Source organism: Vulpes vulpes, chromosome 4 (assembly GCF_048418805.1).
Source record: "Vulpes vulpes isolate BD-2025 chromosome 4, VulVul3, whole genome shotgun sequence".
Lineage (NCBI taxonomy): Eukaryota > Metazoa > Chordata > Mammalia > Carnivora > Canidae > Vulpes > Vulpes vulpes.
Genome location: NC_132783.1, coordinates 42409325 through 42428838, shown reverse-complemented (window position 1 = coordinate 42428838; position 19514 = coordinate 42409325). Strand labels below are relative to the sequence as shown.

General features: G+C 35.3%; 1 protein-coding gene across 1 annotated transcript; it reads left to right on the top strand.

The window, feature by feature from the left end:
- The first annotated feature begins 1521 nt into the window (after window positions 1-1521).
- Window positions 1522-18035, top strand: LOC112908378 (small ribosomal subunit protein eS17-like). The gene is made up of 2 exons (XM_072757272.1): window positions 1522-1530; window positions 17658-18035. The coding sequence occupies exons 1-2, from the start codon at window positions 1522-1524 to the stop codon at window positions 18033-18035; spliced, it is 387 nt and encodes a 128-aa protein (XP_072613373.1).
- Window positions 18036-19514: the final 1479 nt, after the last annotated feature.

The window sequence follows — 19514 nt, the reverse complement described above, 5'->3', positions numbered from 1 at the left end:
AAGAAAGAAAGAGAAAGGAAGAAGAGTAGCAACTGTTAATACTCTGATTTGATACGTCTGGACTGGGACTTGGAAAATTTTATCTTTGAAAAAAAAAGCTTCTCAAATAGATCTTATGTGCAGTCAGAGTTGGAAAGACAGTTTTCCTAGATAAAGTCCAAATTCCTTACTATGCCTTATATGGTCCTCTATCACCTTGATCCTTGCCTGTCACCCTAGTCCCATTTTCCCATTGTAGTCTGCTTTCCATCTATACCAAACAGCTTGCAATTTCCAGACATATTAGACTGAGTTGTGCCTACCTGCCATGTCTGCCTGTATAATTCAAGAATACAACTTAAAATTGCTGACTAACTCCTTTGGCTTCTTGTCTATTCTATAAGGGCCCCTATGGCAGCATAGGAGCACTTTACATCGGGATCAGAAATATGCCATTTGAAAGTTGCCTGCAGGCTGCAGCTATTGTACCAAGATTGTTGGCAAAATTTAACACTCAGAAAAACTGCTCCTATGTGTGAGGAAAAACACTTTAGCAGAACTTCTGTTTATGCAAAGAAAAGATCCAGATTCTACTCTGAAGGGGAAATGGTGAGTGAAAGGAGAGCTAAAAGCGTGAAGATAATAAGGGCTGTAAGGAATCCTGGTTTTCTGGGGGAAGAGATATTCTGACAAAGACAGCTTCTGACTGACAGAGAGGATAGTCTTGGATTTCAGAGTTCTTAGTGTGTTTCAAGGCAGCAGACCGAATTCTGATCCTAAAGCAGCGGCTCTTAACTCTATTGTCTGACTTGGTGCTGACTGATGGGTCTAAGCCGGAGGGGGTTATTGGAGAATGAAGGAATTTTGAGACTTCCAGGTGCCTCCTGCTTCTTGTCATAAACAACAGTACTAGGAGTATTCAAATAAATATTCACTCTCCTTAAAAACTGTGAAAGGTAAGTGTTATTATCATATCTAAAGCCCTTGAAGTTCCCTGGTGTGGAAGATCTAGTAGGATCTGTAAGTACATGATGAATTGGAAGTAGAGACATGTCATAGGGTGGGTTTGTTTGCATTACTAATCAATAACTTTTATTGAGTGTTGAGTACCCTAGGTACCGGATGTGTCTTGGTTCACGTAATCCTCACTACAACCTATGAAATTAGTTCTATCCTAAAGTGAAATAAGGATGTGGAAATAGAGACAGAGAGAATTTAGGGTCAAAACATCTAGCAAGTAGCAGACTGAGTTTTGACTCTTCTCTTAGTCCACCTAGAGCCCAGTCTTTTAAACACCATGTAACTTAATGGAGCGCCTGGGCGGCTTGGTTAGTTGAGTGTCTGCCTTCAGCTCAGATCGTGATCTCAGAGTCTCAGGATCAAGGCCCGTATAGGATCAGGTCCCAAGCCCCGTGTCTGGCTCCCTGCTCAGCGGGGAGTGTCCAGCAGCCCGCTTATGCACTCTCTCTCTCTCTCTTTCAAATAAATAAAATCTTTAAAAAAACCCCACACACTATGTAACTTAAAACAATGTAGTCCATGATGGCGAAGGTAAGGAAAACCTACTGAAAAAATTTATTATGCATAGTAAAGAAAAGATGATGGGAATAGAAATTTTACCAAGTATACATTTAAGTACATCCCTGGCTACTAAAGCAGCACATATGTGATACAAAACAAAAACAAAAACAAAAAATAAAGGTTTTATTTAGGACCTATTTCAGTAAAAGCGATCTCTTGTTCTCTTTGTGGCCAAGTTGTTTTTTCAGTAATGAATTTAATTTTGATGGAGTCAAATTTCTTCGTGTTTCACCTGTACCACTATAGATTTTCATTTTGTTAAGATATTCCTTATCTTATTCCACTATGTTCCATTTAATGATATTTCTCAGCTTTAAATGTACAAAAAACAAAAACAAAAACAAAAACAAACCCTCCTCTACCCAGTTAAGTTAAACTTGGGAGTTTATAGAAGAAACTCTCTTTGCTTCTACTATTCATTTTTCTATTTTTAGAAAAGGAAATATTTTACCAACATTTTTAAAAAGAATCTACAATGGGATAGAAATTCTGATTTTAAGAAAGGTAAGTACTTTTCCCACTGAAAATAAAAAAGCCCCATAAACATGAGACAGTACTGATAAAGCCACATGATATAAATCCAGGAACATAAAGTGTAGTCACCAAGCTCTTTTAGCATTTCTTTAAGAGATATTCCTATTGAAATACCTATAAGACAACCTAAAATACCCGAAGGACTTTTGTTTTTTCAATTGTATGATGCAAATTCAATTTGAATAATATTGCATTATGTTTCATATGAGTTTCAGTGGCTGCCGCTAAGCATTCACAAGGCAGTAAGCTTCATTTTGACAAGGTAGTAAGCTACAGGGTCTACATGTGGTTTTGGTGAAAAAAAAACTATTAGAAGGTAAAGGGCTACCAATGGATTTGAACTAATCAAATCAATAAAAGCTATTCATGCCCAACTCAAAACTGCTGGAAAATGGTGTGTAGAGTCCTAAAGAGTAGGATAAGGATAAAGTTTTTTCTATTCCTTACAGACCAAGATGGTGTTGGAGTATTCTCTGCCAGTATAATACTCCGAGGCTTAGCTTTTGGTAATTAAAACCACTCACTCTTATTATTAAAGTTTATCTATATTTAAAATCTGAAGTCAGCTAGCATGAAGAGCTAAGTCGTAATTAGTTTAATAAAACTATCCAGGGGGTTATGTGGTCTAGCAGAAAACACGGAAAGTCAGTGAGATGGGTTTTCGTCTCAGCTTTGTGACGGAGACCTAACTGTTACTGTATGCCTCAGTCTACCCTCTGTAAAAAGAAGACAATAAACTTCCCTTTTTCACAGTGTGGGCAAGACACCAGTAACTCAGCCCTGCTATCTTTACTAATGTCTGACTAATAGTCAGTGTGTCACTGACAGTATGTTTTCTTCTGCTTCCCCTAATGCTGGTCTTCTAAGTTTTCCCAGGGATGCACTACCTCCCTGCTTGCCTGCATCTTCCCTTTTCTGTGTGGGTCAAACTCAAATGCTGGCATGAATCATTTTACTGTTGGGGAAAAAGGTTTGATTTACCTTTCAAGAATTTTGAATTGTTAGTATATGGTCTAATGCTTGACCTTGCATCACAGAGCTTAGAGCTTGTCATGTGTTAATGCTTTTGGGGGAAGCTGGACACTCTCAGGTACTGATGCTTCATTAGCTATTTGAGTTCTAATTTTATTATCCTTCCTAATCATGTATGCCCAGATTAGTATTAAGATAGATTTGCAATAGATTACCTTCCCAGATAACCAACTGCTGGGCAGATACAGAAGGTAGCTGAGATCACACTGAGTAAAGAGTGGCAAATTTAAGGCAGACATAAATAAAGTAGATATTAAGAATAGACTTCAATTCTCAGACCAGTAAATAATGGCTCGGTTTTTTAAAATCTCATTTTTATTTCTTTTAGGTGTTTTTTAATAAACTTGGATATTAAGTGCCTATAAGCCTCATTAGTGGAAAGATCATTGATTTTGAAGTCTGATTTCAGTTTGAATCTCAGTTTTGTTGTTTATTAGCTATGAGAGCTGGACAATCTATTCTTGCTAATTCTCATACCTGCCATTGGTGAAGTAAGGATAACAGAAGGCCGTGAAATTTAATGTTGACATATAGAGTACCCAGCACAATGCAAGCATCACATTAGTTGCTACCCTACTCCGTCTGCACTCCTATCCCTCACCCCACAACACACTAAGATACCAGGGAAACAAAAATGAATGTGACAATAGTCACCACACTATAAGTTCTTCTAGGGCAGATACTGATACTCTTTCCTTTGTACTTTTGTTTCTTCAGACCCTGGCTCTGTGCTTAGCATATTGTAACCCCCCCCCCCCCCCAAAATGTTTGTTGGGAGAATATGCCGTCTGTATATAGGAACTCACAGTTTCTACTGGCTCAAAGTTGACATTCTCAGAAAAGGGTAGGAAAAGTAGACTAATAACCACATAGGATGTACCACATGTAAATACCTAGTAGAAAGAGGCAGATAATGGAAGCTCAGCTTCTCTGAGGACTGGAGCTCAGATAAAGAGACTATAAGAAAGATTAGAAGTTCCTATGAATGAAATAGAAAAAGAATAGGTCGTCCTTTTACACTCTCTGTCAGATCTTCATAAGGCTTCAGGAGAAGAAAGATCTTTTGAATTAAAATTTTGGCCTCCATAGGGGAAAGGTTTTTATTATGAATTTTGGGTCAGTGCTGAGAAAGATGTTTAGGCTAAATAACACCAGACATTGAATCTAGGGAATCAGTGGGCTGGCCCAGTCTTGAAGTAGCCAGGATATATTCTTGAAATGTCCGTAGTCTTAGGCCTCATTTTTCCTTCTGTGAGTAGAGCCCAATCATTATTCATCATTCATTCAAAGTTATTCCTTCATTATTTAATTCTTCACAATAATTTTCTCCAAAAGTTCAAACAACTTTACCTGTTCAGAGCTCTGAGAGGTTTGGGGTATTTCTTCCAATTATTAAAGGACTCAAAGGTACCACGGAGAAGACATACTCTGTAAGACTACACCAAGCTTACCTGCTTTAATTTTTATGAGGATAGGATTTATTTGAAATATGTTAAATAATGTTTGCAAGTGGATTCTGTTATTGTGAAATAAAAATTAGGATTCTTTTCCCATATGGTCCTAGAACATAATTTAGCAAAGCTAAATTATTACTAAATCATTCGAGAATAAAGATGTAACATGTTTAAAACTGGGAGCTATTCCACTTGGTACCTTCTATTATTCATTTTTAAATAATTCTCCAATTATTTGGAGTACAAATACTCCAGGCATGGAGTACAGCACATGCATAGAAGTTGCCCACTTCCTACCACCTTTCCTGCTATTAAGTTGTCTAAGGCACCTTCCTGCTTTATGTGGATTTCTGCAAAACTGTCCTTAATCGGTCTTCTTTTCTCCACCCTTACATCTCCCTAGCCCTACTGCCTTCTCTATGTAGCAAATGGAGAAATAATAACGAATTGTGAGTCATGTCACTCATCTGTTCTAAACCCACAGTGACTTCCCTTTTGGTGCTTCATAAAAAAAACAAAGGCCTTATGGTGGTCCATATAAGAATGTATATAATCTCCCAACTCGTCTCTGCTATTCCTTCTCCTATTATTCTCCTTCTCATTCTCTTCATTCCAGCCATACTGGTTTCTTGCTGTTTCACAAAAATGTCATGGATGTTCTCACTTAAGGATTTTGTTCTGGCTGTTCTCTCTGCCAATGATTCTTATTCTTTAGATTTTCATATGGCTCTTACCTTCACTTCCTTCATGTCTTTGTTCAAATGTCATTTTCTGTTTGAGGTCAGCCCTGACTAAAATCTATTTACACCTGCAAACCATGTAACTCTATCCTTCTAAATCTTTGTCCTCAGTACCCTCCATTCTTCCTATTTTGCTGTTTTTTCTTTTTATAGCATTTATCACCTTATAACAAACAAAAATTGTTTTATTTACTATGATTATTATTTATTTCCCTCTAATCTGGCATAAGCTCAATGAAGGCAGAACTTTGATGGCCACTGAATTTTCACTGCCTGTAACAGCTCTTGGCGTATCATAGGTGATCAACAAATATTTTAAATAAATAATACATATTTTAATATTATCTGTGAACATAGTAAATTTACAAGTTGTATAATGCCAATAGTTAAAGAAAATGACTATATATTCTTTACCAATTGTATGAAACAATAAGTGCATAAGGATCTAGAGAAAGAAGTCAGGGTAAGATCCCTTCTAGTATGTACACTTTACAAAGACTGGGGTTTTTTTTGTTTGTTTGTTTGTTTACTACTAAGAGATTGAACATACAAATGGAAAATGGTCAGATCATATATAAAAATAGAACTTTGACCTAAAATCTGCAGCAACATACCCAGGGAGCCAATCCTCTTATCTATAATAAATAACCCAGGAAGCCAGCTTGCTGTAAGTCAGACTCACAGGAAGCCAGGTTGCTATCTCTAGTGACAGTCTAGGAAGCTAAACAATACCTTCTGCAATCAGTCCCAAATCACCAGAAATTCATTAATAATTAAGAACTTGTCTAATTTTTGTCCTCTTTTCCAACTTAGGACCAACCAGAGAAAGCTAAATATGTACCCCTTTAATCAGTCCCATAGGAAGCCCCACTTCTAGTTAGCCTCCTTATAGCTTCCCCTTCAAGCAGACCTGAAGCCTTCTCTACCTTCCACTGTAAAGCTTTCCATTTTCCTTTGAATCTGTGCCAAAATGTAAATGACAGTAGCTGATTCCTTTACTATAGCAAACTCGGGGTAAATAGCGTTTGCTTTTCTCATTTGGTTGGTCTTTGTTTAGTATGTCTAGTATGTCCTGAGCTCTTAGGAGAAGGTGTAACACAGTAGGTGTTCAGTGAATATTCATTAAATGAATGAATGAATGGAGACTAATCATCAAGGAAAATTGCACTTGCTTTAAAGGAAAAAAAATAGGAAATTGTTTCCCATGTACACTTACATCTTGAGGCTGTTTAGGGCTATCTTAACTTTCTCTTGAAGAAAAAGAAAAAACTGGGCCATAGTAGTAGAAGATAGATCTTTTGATGTGACTCAAGAAAGGATAATAAATATAGGATCTGAGGGTAAGCTTTCTTCTACATTCTGCTCCTTGATTTATCTTTGGTATCCTGATCTTCAAAGATTGCACGTAGTTTATGTGGTGAAAAAGTATCTCCTCTTTATTTCTTATCCCATCTCTCAGAGGAGTTGTCATGAACTGCACGTGGTCCAGGGTAGCTCAGCAGGAAACTAGACGGTTAGAGTCAAAACCCCAGTTAGTAGTAGGTTGTCACTGTTTGCCTCTAGTCCCTGTATGCCCTGGCCAGAGAAGTGTATAAAAAGGGCATCTGTGACCATAGTAGGTGGCTGGTAGGAGTCTAAGAGACTTCAGAATATTGGCTTCCTTTTTGTCCTCTTCCTCTAAAAATGCATCTCCTGTTTTTCCTAATAGAATTTATGGAAAGATACAGGGCTCGAAATGGAGGTGACTGGGTGTGAACATTGGGAGCCACTTAAAAAATGTGGTCTATGGATAGCAATCAGAGTTTTGAGAGAAGTTTAGATATAACACAGGTACAGTAGGAAGAAGAAAAACAGTTCTTAAAAAAGGAAACAAGACAATATTGTGGTGTTTTAGGAAGACTAGCCTGGAAGCCAATGGCATTTGCCAATAAAATTAAATTGCCAGATTTCAGTAAAATTAAGGTGATGTTACCTCTGTTTCATTTATTTTAAATAACTTTCTGGTAACTATTTTGGATCAAGAAATTTCGAAAAAAACAAAAGTAAGTATCTTTTACTTTTAATGTTGATCTATTCTTATTGATTCATTTTGTATCACAATGTAGTTCAATTCATTGGTAATGAATTAGGACAGGCAACTAATGTTATATGCCTAGGAAAAAGTTAAAGTGTATTTTAGGCTATTAAAGAGTTTATGTGGTACACACAGTGAGCTTTTCAAATATTAAGCTTAGGTATGTGCCTGTGTGTGTGCACGTGTGTGTGTGTGTGTGAGAGAGAGAGAGAGAATGGGAGAGAAAAGGAGAAGAGAGGTGAAAAATGCATCACTGTTTCTTCTGAAAATTCAGAGAAAGTTAATGACAAGTTAATGGCTTAACAGGAAATGGAGTTTCAGATTTGAGAAACCAATATAACTCACCCACCATATCTTTTTATATACACTTAGGAAATGTATGTAACTGAATTTTAGGATCTCTGTTCATATTTTTAAGACACATTTCAATACCAAAATAGAGACAGTAGCTCACTAAATGCCTCAGCAAATCTAATTGCATTAAGATTTGGAGTTGGATTCAAAAGATAATTACAGGTGGTGATTAACAACTATACTCATAAGTGAACCAGAAACTCAACAAGGTAACTTTCTTTATAAATGTTTTCTGGCAATACTATTATAAAAAGGAACATTAATTCTTTAATCTACTACAGTTGATTTTCAGATATTAAATTGCTGCTCTGAGCTTTTGGGCTCCTGGTAATCAAAATACTAAGAACTGCAAACAACAGCATTCTCTGTGCCCAGAACCACTCAGCAACTAGCTCTTCTATGATTGAGAAGAGTATTTAAGACTCATTTGTCAATATTCATGGTCAGGCAGCATTAAGTAAAAACATTTTAATGATACTAGAGATTATATTGTAATAAGAATTTCTTGGGAAACCTGAAGTTATGTGTGGTATAAAGCCTGTTAAAAAATATAGAGAGCTGCTATAATATCCTCTACATTTTATTTTTACTTCAACATTTATGCTACACATTTCTAGGGACTTTTGACCAAAAGAACTAGGTTTAAACTAAACCATCTCACCTTCTAGCTGTGTGATCCTGATTATATTCCTTCTTTTATTGAATTTGTTTGTTTTTAAGAGTAAGACCTGTGACCCAGGGCAGTGATAAACATGAAATAAAGCTTTTTTTTTTAAGTACTAAGAGAGTATCTAGTACATAATAGTGTCTTAGCAAATGAACTGAAGAGAGTAAATAATACGAAAATCTGAAAAAAGAATGAGTAATAAAAATAAGTATTTTGTAATGAAAACTGGATAGTGTCAGATTCCCCTACTTTATGACTGTTTTTACTGACACCACCTAAAAGCCTCACACTAACGTTTTAAAGGGCACAATTTTAGGACTCTGTTACTGACTAATTTATGTTCAATCATTTACTAGCTATGTAGACTTGAACACATTTCTTTATTTCATTATCCTTCATTCACGCTGTCTGTAAAAGAGAGATAAAGTCCCTATACACAGCCTTGCAGGATTAACTAATATAAAGCAAAGAAATCACATAATACCATCCTTGGGGCATAGTATTTGCTGAATAAATGTTAGGACATGTTTCCAAGTCTGCAACTTGGGGCATGGTCTTCAGATCAAATATATGCACCTCTTGGGGTATATGAAGTCTTTCTAAAGGTTACATGGGCATAGAGAGTTCATTGAAGTGACCAGACATATCCTGGTCTCTTTATCATAGTCCCCATTTATGCCTATTATTACTAACTTATTGTTAAGTATCACTCCTCCTTATCCTTAAAGTGTGTTGCTTTGATTAATAAATGAATGGTCACTCTGGTTTGAAGAGAATCACCTCCCAAATTCTCAACTTCCCTATGAACTCGTTCTTAAAATAATTTCTCTAAAAATGCTATTGCTAAAAATAATTTATCTAAAAATGGTCAAAGTCATGCCAATTGTTCTTTCCCATATTGCCTTATTAAATCACTCTTCTCTCACTTTATAAAAGTAAAATATACCTTTTCCTTGTCTGAGGTTTTGGAAAGAAAAATTTGAGAGGGCAGAGCAAAGAGGGCATTGATAAGTGTTATACCCAGATATCCAGTCTATGTCCAGCTTCCAGATTTATCTTTCTTTCTTTCTTTTTTTTTTTAATTTTTTTTTTCAGATTTATCTTTCTTAAAATCGGAACTCAGAGGTCAAATGGCTGTCATAGAGATGTGTATTAAAACATTAACTGAAAATCAAAGCCATACTCTACTTGACTGAAAGTATATTTTATTGGCTAGATAATGAGGATGGGCTTTACCTATTAAATTTATAGCAAACATTTTATAATTTTAATGAGCTAAGTTTGCAATTCCAACCCTTTTGAAATAAATATATTTAAATTACAAGTTAAGTAATTTCTTTAAAAAGTAATGCACTGGAAAATGCGTATTGAAATTAACAACATCTTGATATTTTCAACCTTTTCTAAACAGATCATGGTAATTCTAGCAAAAGAATTATAATTAGCAGTCATTTGGTAAGTCTTGATAAAGTTTTTTTGGTGTATTTCCCAGAAACTGAAAAAGTGAATGATTCACAGTGACTGGGTAAGAAATCCTTTAGTGAGTCAGATGGTTTCTACTTTGCTTTAAAAAAAAGAATTGGGTTGCCACTGGTAAATCATTACAAATATCTTTTGGTGAATGCTCACTATGTGATTTGTGATATATAACTCTGAACTAATTCAACAATTTGATACTGCTATAAAAAACTTCTTCCATTTTCATCGACTTAATATGTCACTGTTTCTCATTGCCTATATAAATCTGAAATATTATTGTAGTAAGAAGTAACAGTAACATGTCTTCACAAACTCATAAATTTTAAAAAGCCCCATTATGGGTTGAATTTCCAATAAAAAATTACTTTTCATATTTAATATATTTCTAAAATTAGAAGATAGTCTCACTTGAATGAATTTATATTAGTGATGATTGCAATAGTATAGTCAGAAGATTGAATATATTATTGCAATAAGATAAAAAGTAAAACATTTTTAACTATTTAAATTATAAAGAAAAATTTTAGATGTATATGTGGGAAGAAGTTTAAAGGTTGTTGATCTAAAGAATCTATCCTTGTCCAACCCCATTTTTGTAACAACTATCCTAATAATTCATAAACATTATTTTTAAAGAATAAAGTATATGTACTTCATGCATAGCATTTTAACTTCTAAGTGTGCTATTAATTTTGTAATTATAGTACCTAAAGGACCTACAGAAAAAAATGGTTAATTCTTTACCATGGCATTTATGATTTCCCTAATCCTATATTAATTTTTCTCAACTTTCCCTTCATTGTTTTGCAATACAAATGCTAGGGGCCCTCTTAAACTCACTCTAGGTTGGCCCACTGCCTGTGTCTTTCTATTGGTCATTATTAGAATTCTATTTGCCACTTGCTCTATTCAAAGCCTCCTCTCATTACCACACAACCTTAGTCTCACCTTCTTAATAAGACCTGTTCCCACCAATTTCTCTTCTGGGTCATTCATTTTATCTTCAAATGTCCTGCATTCATATTTCTCTATTCCACTTATGCACATCTTGAAAAACAATAAAACTCTCACACATACATTCTTCCTCCGATCCTACCAAGCATCTCATGTTCCAACTATGTAGAGATACAAGCTATTATTTCTCTAATAAAACATTGTTTCCTCCATCTAAAATGCCCTTTCCCCAATGCCATATGAATTCACTGATATGCAGAATCTATACAAGCAAAACAAATGAATAAACAAATATATAGAAAGCAGATTCAGATCTATAAATACAAAGAACAAACTGATGATTGCCAGAGAAAGAGTTGGGGGGAATGAATGAAGGAGAGTGGGAGATATAGGCTTCCAGTTATGGAATGAGTAAGTCAAGGGAATAAACGGCACAGAGTAGGGAATATAGTCAATGATATTCTAATAGCGTTGTATGATGACAGATGGTAGCTACACTTGTAGTTGAATCACTATGTTGTACACCTGAAACTAATGTAATATTGTGTGTCAACTATACAAAAATTTAAAAAAATAAATAAATAAGGGCAGCCCAGGTGGCGCAGCGGTTTAGCGCCGCCTGCAGCCCAGGGCGTGATCCTGGAGACCCGGGATCGAGTCCCACGTCAGGCTCCCTGCATGGAATGGAGCCTGCTTCTCCCTCTGCCTCTCTCTCTCTCTGTGTCTCTATGAATAAATAAATAAAATCTTAAAAAAAATTAAAAAGATAAACGTGGTATAAAGAGGCAAAGAAAAAACCATACAAGATATTAATATTATTTTACTAATCAATAAATACTTTTATTAGGTTTTAAAAAAATAAAATAAAATACCCTTTCCCTCTGGTTTCCATTGCTCCAGCTACCAAAATTTCCATTCATTCTTTATTTTTTTAAAGTTTTTATTTATGTATTCATGAGATACACAAAGAGAGAGAGAGGTAGAGACACAGGCAGAGGGAGAAGCAGGCTCTATGCAGGGAGGCCGACGTGGGACTGGATCCGGGGTCTCCAGGATCGGGCCCCGGGCTGAAGGCGGCGCTAAACCACTGAGTCACCCAGGCTGCCCACCATTCATTCTTTAAAGTCTAGTTCAAATATTACCTTTTTTGAGAAGTCCCACATTTATGATCTCATTGAATAAATTAATATTTGTATAACTTATGAAATATGATATCTATTTATTTATATTATTTCCGTCTCCAATCAGAATACCAAAAAAAGTATTTTTTTCAAAAAAAGTATTAATAAATAATTATGAAGTAAAATATCTTATGACCCTGATCATGGAGCATAGTTTGAATCAGATAGTAGGAGCTAACTGGATACTTATTGAATTAATATCTCTCTGGCAAATAGTAATTAACTGAATGAATAAACATTTTGTTGTGTATTTATCCCTAGCATATTAACTAGTAAATATGAGCAACAAAAATATTGAGCTCTATCTAATGATATATATAGAAATTTAAATCAGGAGAATTTCTGATTATCTCTCTAATTTCAAAATATTGGGAGCATCCAAACAACATTATATGAATACAGTGAAATTAATTTAAAAATAACAACAAAATATAAATAAAAAATTATCTTTAAAGTTAAGAAAAGTTTTAATTTAGGAATTCCTGGGTGGCTCAGCAGTTGAGCATCTGCCATTGGCTCAGGGAGTGATCCCGGTCCAGGATCGAGTTCCACACTGGGCTTCCTGTAAGGAACCTACTTTTCCCTCTGTCTATGTCTCTGCTTCTCTCTGTGTCTCTCAGGAATAGATAAATAAAATCTTAAAAAAAGAAAAGTTTTAATTTATAAATTAAAGATCATAATGCCTAGTAGAAAATATTTATATGCAAACTATAATAAAAAGGCTATATATAAAAATCTATGGGATACAATCAAAACAATTCTTATAGGGAAATACAGAGCCTTAATGCTTATGTTACAGGGGGCAGTCCAAGATGGCAGCATAGTAAGACCTTGAATTCACTTCCTCCCTCAGACACATCAAATTTACAGCTATATATGGAAAAATGTCCTCTTGAACTGAAAAGTAGTGAACTATTCCTCTATAGGAAAGGATAAGTGGACCACACTGAAACAGGAACATAGTCTGACAAAAAACCTACTCCAACCATGATGGCAACCCATAATAGGGAGGGATCTCACAAGTCTAAAGTTTCTCCCAGAGAAGGGAGGGACTTAGGATCTACACTGGAGATACAAGCATCCAAAACATCTGGCTTAGAAAACTAACAGGGCTTACCTCTAAGAGACCCTGGAGGGAACTGAGATACTCCTATTAAAGGACTATCATGCACTGTCACTTGCCCTGAGACCCAGAGCAAAAACAACAGTTTGAAAAACATCTAAGCTACATATAAAGGAGACTCATTTGCTAATCCTAAAGCATCTGCCATTTGAGAATTTCTCCAGAGGTGGAGGTGCCATTGAGTACCATTTTTACATTCTCCCTCTACTCTGCTAATTCTGGCTAGTATGAGCAGATGAGATATTCCCCAACTTGCTAAGGCCAGTGGGGATGAGCAGCTGCACCATTGTCCTGCTGCTGTGCTGGAGCTGAGGATCTCATGGAGACACAACACTTTCCTGTCACCTTGCTGAAGCCAGCAGGTGTGCACAACGAAGGCATTCTACCAGGCCCTTGCTAAAGCTGGCAGGCATGTCCTAACCCACAAGCTAAAACTGGTAGATGCATGCAGTCCACACAGGGAATACCCCTTAATTGCCTGGCCTTGTGGCCAGGAGGGCTTGTGTTCTTGAGATTAATGAAACTATAATAATTGGAAAGGAGTTCTTGGTAGGCTACTATACACAGGGTACTGCACAGAGTGTAAAATGAAGCACATTCCCAGTCTTCTTGTGAAAAAGGCCTATTTACTTATCCTGGTGCTTCAGCCTGAGGAACAGCCTTCAGGTTTTCCACACATCTAGAGACTACAGTGGAGCTCTCAGGGAACATTGTCAGGGAAACACCATCCTTGTATTCTCCCCTGGTGTCACTACAGTTCACTTCCCAGAAAGGAGCTTATATACCCATTTAGAACCCTAAGTTTTCCATCTGTCAGCTAGGGAACAGTTCAGATCTCCTGGTCTAGAAGCCAAGAGGGCTTATAATTGTGGTCCCACAGGACTATATGCATTTGCATATTTTAAAAGCTGATGCCTGAGGGTCTGGCTTCTAATCAGCATGAAATTAGGTACTGACTGAGTCCATTCCTCTTGGAAAATATGGGTCTTGGCACACTCTCAACAAGGACTTGTCCAGAATAAATCAGGCTGCTTAGACAACCACAAAGATTTGAGAGACAACTAAGAGCTAGGGAAATTTGAACAATGAGTTTCATCACCTACATGAGCCCAGTTCTTCAAGACCAGGAGAGGCAACTGCTTTGCCTAATACACAGAAACACACATAGACTGAGTAAAGCACACTGAGAAAATAGATGAATATGATCCAAACCAAAGAACAAAATAAGATGTCAGAAAAGACTTCAATGAACTCAATATAAAAAAATCTACCTGATAAAGAACTTAAAGTAATGCTCATAAAGATGTCCACCAGACTTTGGAGAAGAGTGGATGAACATAGTGAGAACTTAAACAGGAGAGAAAATAGAAGAAAATACCAAACAGAAGTCATAGGGCTAAAGAATACAATCACTAAACTGAAAAATATACTAGAGGGGTTCACTAGCTGACTAGAAGCTACAGAAGAATGGATCAGTAATCTAGAAGATGGAGCAGTGGAACTCATACAGAGCAGCAAAAAAAGTAAAAGGATTTTAAAAAGTGAAGATAGCTAAGGGGCCTACAGAACATCAAGAAGGATGAAATCTATGTTGCAGAGGACCGAGAAAAAGTAAGAGAAAGAGGCATAAAACTTACTTGAAGAAATAATGGCTCAAGATTTCCTTAACCTGAGGAAAGAAACAGGCATTCATCCAGGAAGCCCTCAGAGTTCCAAACAAAATAAACCAGTCAGATCCACACAAAGACACATTACAGTTAAAATGTCAAAAGTTAAAGATAAAACCTTAAAAGCAAGCAAGAGAAAAATAACTTGTTGCATACAAAGGAACTCCCATAAGACTATCAGCAGATTCTTTAGCAGAAACTTTGCAGACCAAAAGAGAGTGGCATGACATACTCAAAGTGCCAAAAACAAAAACTTACCAGCCAAGAATATTTTACCTAGCAATGTTGTCATTGAGAATTAAAGAAGAAGTAGAGTTTTTCAGACAGACAAAAGCTAAAAGGATTTCACCACCACTAAACTAGTCTTACAAGAAATGCTAAAGGGAATTCTTTATTTTTTAAGGGAATTCTTTAATAGAAAAGAAAAGACATTAATTAGTAACAATAAAAAATATAAAAATAAAAGTCTCAAAGGTAAAGGTATATATATAATGAAGTTAGTGGATTAATCACTTATAAAGCTAATATAAAGGTTAAAAGACAAAAGTAGTAAAATTAACTAAAGTAATTAGTTAAGCAATACTCAGAATTAAAAAAAAGATATAAAATGTGACATGAAACAAAATGTGGGGGGAGGCAGTAAAAATGTAGTTTTAGAATGCTTGCAAGTTTAAGTCAACAACTTAAAATAGAGTTTTTATATATAGGATGTTATAGGTGAGCCTCATGGTAACTACAAAAGCAAAAACCTATAGTAGAGACACAAAAGATAATAAAAAAGCTATCTAAACATATCACTAAGGAAAGGAAACATCAGACCACAAGACAAGAGGGCAGGAGAAGAAAGGAACAGAGACAAACTACAAAAACAGCCAGAAAACAATTAAGAAAACAGCAACAAGTACATAGCTACCAATAATCACTTTAAATGTAAACGGACTAAATTCTCTAATCAAAAGGCATGGACTGAATGAAAAAAATAAAAACAAGACTCATCTGTATGCTACTTATAAGAGACTCACTTCAGATATTAGGGCATGCGCAGACTGAAAGTGAAGGGATGGAAAAATTATTCCATACGAAGGGAAACAAAAATAAAACTGGTGTAGCTACATCAGACAAAATACACTTTAAAACAAAGACTGTAATAAAAGACAGTACATATGATAATGAGCTAAGTATATAATTTAAGGAATTAGAATTTAATAGAAAAAAGCATATGAAAGAAAATAACAAATACAAGCTTTGAAATTAATGAATAAGAAAATATAGAAAAGATCAGCAAAACTCACAAAATAATGAAATTGCCATCTTTGTGAAAAGATAAAGAAAACACATTTTTAAAATATTAAGATCAAAGAAAACAAAAAATGTGTATGCTGTGACAAGATATGGAATATTATGAACATTATCTGTCAATAAATTTTAAGTCATAGATGAGATATACACATTTTTAGAAAAAGAGAACTGCTAAACTTAATTCAAGAAATAAATATTTGCAGCATTTTTTATAGAACTAGAACAACAACAAAAAACCCCTAAAATTTATATGCAACCACAAAAGACCCTGAATAGCCAAAGCAATTTTGTAAAAGAAAAAGCTGGATATATCACAATTCCAGAGTTCAGGTTGTATTACAGAGCTGTACAAATCAAAACAATATGGTACTAGCACAAAAATAGAAGTAGATATCAATAGAACAGAAAAAAAAAAACCAGAAATAAACCCACAATAATGTGGTCAACTAATCTTCAACAAAGGAGGAAAGAATATTTAAAGTAAAAAAGACAGCCTCCAACAATAGTGTTGGGAAAACTGGTAAGCTACATGCAAAAGAATGACACTGGACCACTTTCTTACACCATAGACATAAATAAACTAAAAATAGATTAAAGACCTAAATGTAAGACCTGAAACCATAAAAATCCTAGAAGACAGAACAGGCAATAAAGTCTCTGACATTAGTAATGGTTCTAGATATGTCTCTTGAGGCAAGGGAAATAAAAGCAAAAATAAACAGTTAGGACTACATAAAAATAAAAAGCTTCTGTACAGTGAAAAAAACAATCAACAAATCCAAAAGGCAATCTACAGAATGGGAGAAGATATTTGTAAATAACATATCTGATAAAGGATTAGTATCCAAAATATATAATGAACATATACAATTCAACATCCAAAAAACAAACAATCCAGTTAAAAATGAGAAGACATGAACAGACATTTATTCAAAGAAGACATCTAGATCGCACATGAAAAGATGCTCAACATTCATCATCAGGGAAATGCAAATATAATAACTATAATTAAATATTAACTCATACCAGTCAGAATGGCTAAAATCAAAAACATAAGAAACAACAAATGTTGGCAGGGATCTGGAGAAAAAGGAACTTTCTTGCACTGCTGGTGGAGATGCAAATTGATACAGCCACTATGGAAATCAGTATGGAGGTTCTTCAATAAGTAAAAAATAGAACTACCTTATAATCCAGTAATTGCACTACTGGGCATTTACTCAAAAATACAAAAATATTAATTCAAAGGGATACATGTCTATAGCAGCATTATTTACAATGGCCAAATTATGGAAGCGGCAGGTGTCCTTCAATAGATGAATGGATAAAGAAGATACAGTATATGTGTGTGCATATGTGTGCGTGTATATATATACACACGTACACATATACATTATGTGCACATATGTCTGTGTGTATATATACACACATACACATTATGTGTGCGTGTGTGTATGTATACACATATACATTATATATACACACATATACATATACACTCATGCAATACATACATATATATATATATATACCGTGAAGAAGGCAGCCCGAGTCATCATCGAGGAGTACTACACGCGCCTGGGGAACGACTTCCACACCAATAAGCGCGTGTGCAAGGAGATTGCCATCATCCCCAGCAAGAAGCTCCGCAATAAGATCTCAAGCTATGTCACACATCTGATGAAGCGGATTCAGTGGGGCCCGGTGAGAGGCATCTCCATCAAGTTGCAAGAGGAGGAGAGAGAAAGGAGGGATAACTACGTGCCCGAGGGTTCAGCCCTGGATCAGGAGATCATTGAGGTAGATCCTGACACTAAGGAGATGCTGAAACTCTTGGACTTTGGAAGCCTGTCCAACCTGCAGGTCACTCAGCCTACAGTTAGGCTGAATTTCAAAACACCATGGGGAGCTGTTTGAATCTTTCTGCTGTGCTGTAATATCTTCAATAAACCTTGGACAAAAAAATTTACATATATTTTATGCACATATATATATGTGTGTATTGCATGAACATGGATAGAGCTAGAAAGTATAATGCAAGCAAAATAAGTCAGTCACAGAAAGACCGATACCATATGATTTCACTCATTGGTTGAAATTAAGAAACAAAACAAGTGAGCAAAGGAAAAAAGAGAGAGAGAGAGAAAGAGAGAGAGAGAGAAGCCAAGAAACAGACTCTTAACTATAGAGAACAAACTGATGATTACAAGAAGGCAGGTGGGTGGGGGGATGGATGAAATAATTGATAGAGATTCAGGAGTGCACTTTTGATGAGCACCAGGTGGTGAGTGGAAGTGTCGCTACATTGTATACCTGAAACTAATATTACACTGTATGTTAACTATACTGGGATTAAAATTTTAGAAAATAAAGCACAAATAAATACATAAATAAATAACTGGGGCTTACATTGTCGGACTCTGTTATTATTATTCACAGTTGATTCATACAGTACACTAGGACTATATTTTCTTTTACTTTTTTGTTTTCTTAATCACAGTATCATTTTTTTTAGTTTGCTTTGTTTTCTGTGAAATTTCTAATTCATCTCTGACCTCAAATAAAAATGCGAATAACTTTAAGAAAAAGATATATCTGGATGGTCCTATAATCTTTAAAGAAATTTAGTCACCAGCTAATCTCCCAAAGCAAAATCAAGGAGAAGTGTGGCTATCTGAGAGGATTCTACCAAACGTTCAAGAAACAAATAATCCTAACACTGAACAAACTGTTACATAAAAGTGAAAAAGAAGGAATTTTGCCAAATATAATAGTTAATAAATGCAAAACAATATATTTGATTTGTATATATATATATATATATTTGTAAAGCATAGTAATAACCATCTGTGAACATATCACTGCACTTAAGGCCTTGAAGCATTCCAATACTGTGTATCACTTACTGCTTCTATCTTGGCCTATCCGGTTGTCTCTTTAAGAGTTAAAGAGAACCCTGAATTTTGTGTTTTCATAACAGATTTTTAAAATTTGAGGCACTTAGTAAAACACACAGATCTTAATACATTTTGACAAATTATCATACATATGTAAATAAGATAATTCCATTACACCAAATAATTCCCCCTCCTCCCACCAAGATAACCGTTGTTCTCTACTTTCCTGATTTCTATCACCAGAGCTGAGTTTTGTCTGTTTTTGACCATTACATAAGTTGACTTATACAGCATGTATTCTTGTGGGCATGTGTTTCTTTTGATCCATCCATCTTATCACAGTAATTCATTCTTCTTTATTGCTGAGCAATATCCCAGTGTATAAATACACCAGTTTGTTTATATATTTTCCTGTTGATGGAATCTCAGACTGTTTCCAGTTTGAAGTTGTTATAATAGACATATAATATGACCAAAATATTGCTCAGCAAAACCAAAA